The sequence below is a fragment of the Periplaneta americana genome, chromosome 16 (genome assembly GCF_040183065.1).
Source record: "Periplaneta americana isolate PAMFEO1 chromosome 16, P.americana_PAMFEO1_priV1, whole genome shotgun sequence".
NCBI lineage: Eukaryota > Metazoa > Arthropoda > Insecta > Blattodea > Blattidae > Periplaneta > Periplaneta americana.
This window is the reverse complement of record NC_091132.1, coordinates 189,828,120-189,839,102: the sequence shown is the minus strand read 5'-3', so window position 1 is coordinate 189,839,102 and position 10,983 is coordinate 189,828,120. Positions and strand designations below refer to the sequence as shown.

The 10,983-nt window shown below is 35.9% G+C and overlaps 1 protein-coding gene across 4 annotated transcripts in view; it reads left to right on the top strand.

The window, feature by feature from the left end:
• LOC138692273 (zinc finger protein 235-like) overlaps positions 1–9,422 on the top strand; it is a 54,672-nt gene extending 45,250 nt beyond the window's left edge. For 3 of the 4 annotated variants that reach the window (XM_069815438.1, XM_069815437.1, XM_069815439.1), the window contains 2 exons: positions 845–927; positions 6,398–9,422. In XM_069815438.1, the coding sequence (XP_069671539.1) occupies positions 845–927; positions 6,398–7,493 (1,179 nt within the window). In that variant the 3' untranslated portion in view covers positions 7,494–9,422. Of the gene's footprint in view, positions 1–844; positions 928–3,987; positions 4,124–6,397 lie in introns of all 4 variants that reach the window. The other variant, XM_069815441.1, reaches the window with a different exon arrangement.
• The last annotated feature ends 1,561 nt before the right edge of the window (positions 9,423–10,983 follow it).

Below are 10,983 nucleotides of genomic sequence, written 5' to 3'. Positions count from 1 at the left end.
GTAAAATTCTGAACTCAGCTCTCAGGATGTTGCATTTCTTTGTTATATCGTACTGACTTCAGAAAAGGAACTGTCTTTGTTCTCCATACAATTTCAATATTTAATAATTTCGTTAATTTTGAAGATGTTAATGTCTGTAGGCATCTCTGGACTTACATTTATAATATCAGCATTAACACCGTTTATTACGGACTTTGATCTGCCATAACTTTCTTCATCTCTCACGAAATTGGTCTCTTAATAATTTACAAACTTCCACAATGATGGCAAATTTCAGGTTCCATTCCTCAATCCATTTTGAGATGTGAATCTTCTCATTCAGCTGGAACTGTCGGTATTACATATTATTTTATGATTATACTGAATAAGTCCAGTTTGCATTTGTGGAAGCAAAATTTTTATTTTCTGCTATCTTATCTGAAAAGAACAAGTGGTGTTAGAGAGTTTGCACTTTGAGGAAATAAAACTTTCAACAATGTTGCATCAGCTAAACGTGTTCGTATTTCAGTAAATACCGTACATTTTTAACTGTTGATTTGCGTCAAATATTGTACCAAATTTTGGTTACGTATTTTGCAGTATAATTACACATTACAAGCACATATTTTCAAGGTTGAGAGTTGATTGCAGTGTGTTTAAATACAGGCAAATAACTTGAATTGAAATAATACATGAACGGTATATTTCAATGCAGTTTGAGGGAACCAATTCGATTTTGTATAGAAGTCATTATGACCTTACTAAAAATTGAGATTGGGTTCATTAGGTTTGAAAAGTTATGTCTCTGAATTAGAAAACTAATAGCCCAGATGTCCATCTCTTCATTATTTATTCACTTTTCCAGAAAGATTTGTTCGATGTGGACAGACTTCAGCAGGAACAGAAAGCTGAAGTATCTTCTGAGGAGGATGAAGAGTTTCCTGAGAGGTGAGTATATTTTCAAGAGTATCACTCACTGCATCAATACACTTTTATTTTCGCATCTACATCTGCATCACGTATTGTTAGGCCCACTAATTTTTCCATCTTGCTGTCCTTAACCTTACATCCTAGTATTAGCATGGCTCTTGTTCCCTTAATTTTAGTACCACACACTTAGGACTATAGTACAGACAGAATCAATTGGCGGGTTTTTGGTCTGGTACGGAAACAACTCACTCCACACTTTCTCTAGCGGTTTATGACCTGAACAAAGAAACCTTTCTGTCGCTCCGTTCGAATGTTAGTTATTGACAAGTGCTCGTCTGTGATACCACTGTGCTACAGTTTGTTCGTAAATACAATATATCTCATAATAAACAGTATTTTTAAACAGCTACTAATCATCCGAGTACTGTAATCGCTATCATGTTTCAATCGGGCCCTGATATCAGAAGCCTTACTAAAGGTGGTGTTTATCAACTTCACTGTTTCTTGAAAGAACTGTGAGGACATAAAAATGTCCTGTCATCAACGCAGACAGTCACTGTCAAAGGCCAGTGGTGCTTCTTTACGATCGGTCCAGAGAATTTATGCAAAAGGGAGATGAATAGCGGTAAAACAATGATCCTATGGAGCCTAATTTTACATATATTTATTTAAAGAATACACGGACAGATGTAGATAATATGGAATATTACATTTAGATTAATAATATATATATATTTTTTTTAGATATTGTAACATTTTATTTTATGCTATATTAAGTTGTTTATTTAAGACATTAACAACGGAAAATTGTTTCATTATTTAGATTGTTGAAGACCATTATTAAGTTAATTTAATTTTTTTAGAAATTGTTCACGGAATAAGATAAATTTCTTAATTGATTTGCTAATTATATCTCTGTCAAATGGAGTATTATATTGTAGTCTACTGCATGTTCTTGACTGCTAAATTTTTAGGAGCTCCAGTGTTAGTTATAATGTAAAATACATTACGTTTGGGAATAAAATATTAGGGTCATAAAATGAAATATTATTTAATAACTTGTCAATAATACATTAACTTGAGTAGATATAACTGTGACTGGCGACTATTTTATCGACTTTTTTCATTGAATATATGCAATTTCAACACTTCTTGTATTGAATTGTTGATTGACTTCAATAATACAGACGCATAAACAAGATGGAATGAAACTCACCGCATAGAACCAGAATAGTGCTAGTGCTCAATTTATAAAACGATTTTTTGTGTCATATGTATTTATTGTGTTATTTACTTTATTAAGCTAAGCGATTCGTAAGTGTGCTTTCATTACGGAACTCGTTCATGTTATAATAATATACATATTCCACAATCAGTAAACATACATTAATATTTTGTACTTTAATGTTTAATTTTATCGTGATTTATAAAGTTGGTAAGTATACTGCATAAACATTATTTAGTATTTACTATTTAAAAACAACATTCTGAAAATACATAAATACAAAGTATTTGCGTAATGCTAAATATTTGATTTATATTAGGTTTACATTACACTTTATTAGATTTGTGAAATGGCTTAACTTGCAAAATATTATAATGATAATACTGAGTAAAGAACGTAGGCCCTATTTGTAATTACTACAAATCACGTTATTATTTTCTAAGTTTTCCTGTAGTGAAAAAGTATCAATGGAGTTATTTGGGACAGGACCATACACCAAGCAGGTTCTGAGGGGTGTAGGAGTCGGGGGTACAGAAGTAGGGGTTCGCCAGACCCGCCGATTTCTTCTGCTCCTAGTATAGTGAGTAATATCTTAAGAAATTCATGGTGCAGGAAACAGAATTAGAGACTGCTTCAAGGAAGAAGTCTTTCATAACAATTGAAACATAATTTACCTGGGTATCTTGTGATTTCGATTTTTATACACTATAAGAATAAGGCATAACGTAAGTTATACTATATTACAATCTGAATTTGGTAACAATCGCACAAACTAGCACACTTATTTACTTACTTACTTACAAATGGCTTTTAAGGAACCTGCAGGTTCATTGCCGCCCCTACATAAGCCTGCTATCGGTTCCTATCCTGTGCAAGATTAATCCACTCTCTATCGTCATATCCCACCTTCCTCAAATCCATTTTAATATCCTCCCATCTACGTCTCGGCCTTTCCAAAGGTCTTTTTCCCTCCGGGCTCCCAACTAACACTCTATATGCATTTCTGGATATGCCTATCTCTAACGTCTGGATTTAATGTTCCTAATTATGTTAGGTGAAGAATACAATGCGTGAAGTTCTGTGTTGTGTAACTTTCTCCATTCTCCTGTAACTTCATCCCTCTTAGCCCCAAATATTTTCCTAAGCACTTTATTCTCAAAACCCTTAATCTCTGTTCCTCTCTCAAAGTAAGAGTCCAAGTTTCACAACCATACAGAACAACCGGTAATATAACTGTTTTATATATTCTAACTTTCAGATTTTTTTGACAGCAGACTAGATGACAAAAGCTTCTCAACCGAATGATAACACGCATTTCCCATATTTATTCTGCGTTTAACTTCCTCCCGAGTGTCATTCATATTTGTTACTCTTGTTCCAAGATATTTGAATTTTTCTACATCTTCGAAGGATAAATCTCCAATTTTTGTCTTTCCATTTCGTGCAATATTCTGGTCACGAGACATAATCATATACTTTGTCTTTTCGGGATTTACTTCCAAACCTATCCCTTTACTTCAAGTAAAATTTCCGTGTTTTCCCTAATCTTTTGTGAATTTTTTCCTAACATAGTCACGTCATCAGCATAGACAAGAAGCTGATGTAACCCGTTCAATTCCAAACCCTGTCTGTTATCCCGAGCTTTCCTAATGGCATATTCTAGAGCGAGGTTAAAAAATAAAGGTGATAGTGCATCTCCTTGCTTCAGCCCACAGTGAATTGGAAAAACATGAGATAGAAACTGGCCTATACGGACTCTGCTGTAAGTTTATTCCTTTGCTGTGATCGTACCAGAGAATCAGTCCCATTCCGAAGCTTATTGTATGGATTCGTAACAAGCTGTTTTTTTACAGTGATGGGTTGTTAGCCCTTCGCCCAACCCTCAAGCTGGAGGACCACCCCTTATCGGCTGTCCACGACTGCTTATTCAATATATTCGCAGCTACCTTACAAACTAGCACATGTGTGTCCAAATACGACAAAGCAAAGGTTAATGATTTTTTTTGTGTACCACATTCTTCGATGTAACTGTAACATGAAAGCTTAATTTTATTTGCTTTTAAGGTCCTCCAAATATATATTTCTTACCTGTTTTTAGAACAGTAATTTTGTCCAAAGTTACCTGAACCGTTAGGTGACTTTAGACAGATAGATTTCTTAAGGAAAAAAAACCAACTAAGAGTTGACATAACATGATATTTTTCACACAAAATTTCTTATATAGGTCAGGACCAGAATGCTGAGACAATTTTAATATTTCCAACATAACTGATAAATTATTTACAACATTGTATCTCTAATGGTAACTACCTTCTGGTGAAATAGGTTTGTTCTGGTTTGAATGTTCATTACTTTAATGTACATTTGAGCCGTTGAGAGCAGAAGTGGTGCAAGCCAAAATTGGGTAATGAGGTTTAAAGTAAAAGTTTTGTAAAATTCAGCGCAAAGTAGCAATTAATATGCCCTTCGTGCTATCCATTGACTACTAATAGTTTAAATAAATTTAATATTATTTGCTACTTTGCACTATATTTTACAGACTGTTTACTTTAACCTTCATTATTAGGGCTAGGATTTTGATGACCTATAAATCATGAAAAAATGTCCTAAAAACAATGCATTTATGACCTAAAAATCTTTAAAAAATGCCCTAAAAATTAATGTTACATAATTGGCTTAGTAGGAAAAGAGGTTTATACTACTTAATATTTAGACTAATAATTAAATTAAATTCCAGTATTAACATTTAAGTTTATTTAATTCTACACAATTTTTTCTAAGTAGTACACTTTAATTAATTATTTTATCTGATGTAGTTTGCATGTAATCCACCACAAGGCCACTCTTATCCAGAACTAGCAGGTATAGAGATGTCTATATTGAAGGGGTGGTTGGACTGATCCATTACATGGGGATGTACTACGTTAAAATGACAATATTTGTGTAGAGAAACGATTAAAATATAAAAAATAATGAGAATAAATGGACAAAATATGTAGAGAAAATATCAAAGGAAATAAACATTATTTTACATTAATGGGGATTTATAGCCAAAATGAAATGAAATTGCCTGAAAGATGACCGAAAAAAAACAAAAAATGCTCTTATGAGTTGAAACGGGCAAAAAGTGCAAAGAAGTGCCCTAACAAATGTGTCTTAAAACACTCACAAGCAAACGTTCTGATGGGGGCAGATAAAAAAGTTAATTTTTATTCTTCCACCATGTTAATAATGTCAAAAGAAGTGCTTATACAAATTTTGGCCACTTGACCGCAATTACGAGGCCGTCCAGAAAGTAATTTTCTCTGGGGCCGTTTATAGAATAAAAGACAATTGCATGTAAATATTTATTGAAACAGATACAGCAATTGTTGCGCTATTTGTCAACATATCCCCCACTGAAATTAAGAAATTTGTCGTACCATGGGATCAATTTTTGTGTCGTAGAAGTCAGCTGCCTCAGATCAGAACCTGCGTTTAACTGTGTCTTCTCTCTCTGTCGATCCCATGATATGAGAAATGTCTCAATTCCGATGGAAAATATGTTGAAAAAGAGCTCAACAATTGCTTTGTCTGTTCCAATATTTTTTTTTGCAATGAAATTGTTTTTTTTCTGTTAACGTCCCCTGGCGAACTTATTTTTTTACGACCCTCGTAATTCGGTCGAGTGGCCAAAATTTGTAAAAGCACTTCTTTTCACATTTTTTTATCCAATGCCACCAGGTTGTCTTTTCGACATTTCTGGTCTTCTCTCCTGGCCGCGGCTTAGTTGTAACCCACTTCTGAGGTTGGGGCGCCTGGAAGGCGGAGTTACATTACCCCGATGATGTGATAGGATGATTATGATAAAGTGGTGCCAGGAGAGGTCTTAAATCTAAACTTAACCTAAATTCCAGACCATGGACGAACACAGGAATAATCCCCTTTAAGGAAAAATTCCTGTGCTCTAACCAGGAATCGAATTCGGGACCTCATGAACTATAGCCAGAAGCTCTGACCACTAGACCATGAGGCTGGTCTCTTTTGACATTATTAACATGGTGGAAGAAAAAAATTTAACTCTTTTATCTGCCCCCATCAGAACGTTTGCTTGTCAGTTTATGACATAACATTATAAATACTAAAGCAGCTATGTTTCTGGCTTAATAGAAAAAAGATGGAATTTCATCAAAATCCTAGCCCTACTCATTACCAATTTTTGACTTACACCACTTCTGCTCTCATTTGTTGCGACTATTCTTTTGACTCGTATGTTTTCGTCAGGATTGCAGCTACCAATGAGAGGACTGTATCAACAGAATCCGACGGTGTTGCACATGAAGAGAACGGGACTGTGTGTGAGATTCCCAAGAATTCAGGTTCCTCAGGAAGACATGTTCGCATTCATGAAGATAAGGGAAAATGGCAATTCGATATGTCTAAAAAACGTCCCTCAGGTTCGGTGAAATTGAAGACTGATTTACGCAAGCGTGGTGTTAGGAAACCTTACAAATGCAAAGTTTGTGGGAAGAGTTTCTCGCAGTCGGGTAGTGGGAAAAGGCATGAACTCCTCCACACTGGCGTGAAACCTTTCAAATGCAATGTTTGTGATAAGAGCTTCTCTCAGTTTAGTAATCTAAAGATTCATGAACGCCTGCACATAGGCAAGAAACATTTCAAGTGCTGTGTTTGCGGTAAGACTTTCTCGAAGTCTTCTAGTCCAAGAAGCCATGAACGCCAGGATACTGAAGAGAAAACGTTGAATTATATTTGTGGTAAGTGTTTCTCGGAGGCCAGTAATCCTAGAACCCATAAACGTCTGCACACTGGCGAGAAACTTTTCAAATGTGATGTTTGCGGTAAGTGTTTTTCGACGTCGAGTAGTTTAAAAAGGCACGAACTGCTACACACTGGCGAGAAAGCTTTCAAATGCGATGCCTGTGGTAAGTGTTTCTCGGAGTCGGGTAATCTAAGAAGGCATGAACGCATTCATACAATCGAGAAGCCTTTCAGATGTGATGTTTGTGGAATGTGTTTTCCGCTTTTGGATAGCCTGAGAAACCATGAACGCTTGCACACAGGCGAGAAACCTTGCAAATGCCATGTTTGTGGTAAGGGTTTCTTGTATTCGAGTTACCTAAAAAGACATGTACGCGTGCACACAGGCACAAAACCTTTCAAATGCCATGTTTGTGGTAAGTGTTTCTGGGAACAGACTTCCCTAAAAAGACATGAACGTATTCACAGAAGCGAGAAACCTTTTAAATGTGATGTTTGTGGTAAATGTTTCTCAGATTCGAGTAATCTAAAAAGACATGAAAGCTTACACACAGGCGAAAAACCGTTAAAAAATGGTGATTGTAGTGTTTCTCTAAGTTGAGCAGTCTAAGAAGAATACAGAGGTGTGAGAATTATTAGAATAATAGGAGGAATATGGGAAATACCTAAATAACTAAGCAATTTAAAGTATAGAACACCTATATTTGTAAGTTATACATACAGTCAGTACTTGATATGCATCCCTTTGTTCTTTATCAAGGTTTCAATGCGTTTTGGCATGCTTTCCACAAGTGTTTTACAACTTTCTGCAATTTCTGTATCATGATGCCAAATGCGAATGAGTGTTTCAATTACTTGAACCTTGGTAGTAATGTTAGTTTTCCTAAGTCTCTTTTTAACAATAGCCCACAAATTTTCTATTGGGTTCATGTCGGGGCTGTTACACGGCCATGGTAATGTTTTGATGTCACTTTCAGATAAAAACTTGGTAACTGACCTTGCCTTGTGGCAAGGTGCACTGTCATGCATGAAAACTGAGTCTCCATTTGGAAACCACTCCTGCAATTGAGGCACTAATCTTGTTTCCAGCACATTCTTGTATTGATGTTGATTCATGATACCTTGCACTATGTAGAGGCGTCCAGTACCTTGAGCACACATTACACTCTATACCATTATCTTGGTTGGATGCTTGACGCTCTGTGCAATACACTGAGGCTTAAACTCTTCATCAGTTGTTCTTCTCACATATTGGCTACACTCTTCTGATATTTCACATATGAATTCATCAGAAAAGCATACCTGTAATTTAAAAAAAAATTCTGGAATGAATATTCGACGCATGGGTGACATTTTCATAACATTTTTGTTCCTAATTCCTATGATTATACAACTTTTTTTTTATATTTCTCAGTTTTAAAACAAACTAATAATAAATACAGTGTCTTACTTTACTCCAATCATTTCCAAATTGTTGTTGTCTAGTGCCTTGCATTTGGCAATGAAGCCATTAGCAGTCATTTCCAAATTGTTGTCTGACTTGTTTAGCCCATTTAAGTCTTTGCTTTGCCATTGCTGGTGTAATTTTTGCTTTCTTTCGAGGACGGCGTGCATGAAGTCCGGCATTGATCAACTTGCGACGGACTGTTGAATCACAGACATTTACTCCATACTGTTCCAAATTCTTCCTTAGATCTTTACTGGTGAGTCTTCTGTTTTTCTTTGCAAGTTGAACAAGTTTTCTTTCAGTTCTTGGGCTGATTATTCTCTTCCGACCACATTTTCCTACTCGAGAAGAAGAGTACTGCTTATCATTATCCAAAGCCTTCTTCACTCTAGAGACTGAAGCTTGAGATATCATTAACCTTTTCGATATTTCTTGTTGTGTGTATGTTCTTTCATGCAAAGACACTCTACCAGAGCTAATTTTCTTGGCGATAGATCACTTGTCTTTCCTATTTTAATAAATTTTTAAGATTCACACAGAATTTGAATACAGAGACTATGGGGGTAATTCACAGAATTAATACTTTATATATGCACAAAACAGATGTATACGTTCATTTGAACCTTCACAACAATGTAAACGCAAAGAACAATTTGTTTAAAGCATTTCTTAATTAATTTTTTATGTTTCCAATTCCGCCAACATCATGTAATAATTTCTGAATTCCCATAACAATTGTAAAATAAGAGAAATACCAATGTACAACAATGTTTTCCGGCATTGTTAGTAGTAAATATATCCTACATCAGTATAGTAATATTATATACCAATATTCATCAATTCAATGAATATTTGTGAAGGAACTAATAAAAAAACCTTTAAAATTAAGATTATTCTAATAATTTTCACACCTCTGTACATTGACATCTGCACACAGGCTAGAATCCTTTTAAATGCAATGTTTTTCAAATGTATTGTATGTGGAATGTGTTTCAATCGAGGAGCCTAAAAAAAACGTGGTCTGCACACAAGCAATAAACCTTTTAAATGTGATTTTTGTGATAAATGTTTCTCGGCAAAGAAGAGTTACAGTCTATAGTCGCGACGCTGTTATTCCCGGCGTGACTCCTCATCTTTGCTTACGTTTTAGGAAGTGAAGGCTCTATAAAGTCTAGGTATACTGTTTTCGCTGTAAGAAAAATCCCAATGTAAACATAAGCACGTTGCTGTCATACCTGTGATTGGCTCCCAGTCGAAACACTCACACGACACAGGAAAATATAGTTCGTATTTGGAAACCACAATCTTGTATTATTTGAAAATAAAAAATTGAATTCTAGTTGTTACATACGATGAAACATTTAACTTCACTGATGTGTAAAACGCTATGTAAAAGAAAAGCTACTTTTATATTTTGTTACGTACTATGAACGCGGATGAATACCAACAGTAATGGCGAGGTAGTCTGTTCTTGTAACAAGCTGGCGTCACTTGAGCTCGTAGTTGTTTACGTAAGCACGTGGTATTGAAGTATGACTTCTGTATCCTTAATTGTCCATTGTTAAGACATAAGACTTAAAAATAATTTAATTGCAGTAATTATAAAGTAAATGTTTCCTAAGCAAACGAATGCATAGTAGTGAGGTTAGGCCTACTTGACGAATAACGGGAAATGTTTAACATGAAACAGAATGTACAACAGTAGGCGGGAACACGTACTGAGAATCTATGGCTCCAAACAGCGGCCAATGAAACCTCACTTCAGTCACGTGCTATTGTTTACATTAGGATTTTTCATACAGCGAAAAGATTATAGATAGTATCGTTCGCCATTTTTGTTCTTTCGTTGCCGAGCTACCAGACGAGGAATCTATTTGCCCCATAGTTAAAGATTATCATGTCGTAGCTCCTATGATAATAAATCATACGCACTGTAATTGAGCGGCAAATAACGTCCTCATGTGCTTTCCAGAACGTCAACGAAAGAGCCAAAATGGTGGGCGATTATATTAACTATTTATCGAGCCTAAGGAAATGCATAACATCTTCATCAGCGAATCACAAGACGCACACGTTTAAATGTAGCCGACCTGCAACATGATTGGCTGCCGGAAATTAGAGCGACGGGACTATAGTATATACAGTCACGAAGCTTGAGTTGTGAGGGTACTATACTAAAAGCCAGGTTATGAACCGACTAAACAGGAAGTAGTTGGGAGGGCGAGAGGAAAGTGCGGGTTAGAGGGGTAGCCTGTGCAGTGATGACACGTTGAGTGTGGGGGGTGGAGGGAAGAACGAGAACGGAGCTTTTCATTGGACCTCGCGTGAAAATGTCATCTGCTAACGAAAATCTGGCAACGGAATCACGGAGACAGTGTAGCCAAACTTCCCAGTTCATTTGCAGTACCACGTGCATTACGAGTCGCATTTCGTGCCAGCGTCATTAGCACGTGCTTTCTTAAAAACAGTAATTTCAATTACTAATATTGTTGATAGTGTTATCGAGAACTATATACAGTAGTTATTTTAAACATATCGGTGACAAACGCTGAACACGCTTTGAATCTCGCGCCACTATGTGGCAACAGCTCAGAAAGAGAGCAACAGAACGTTGCTTCCGGTTTAGTCGGTTCATAACCTGGCT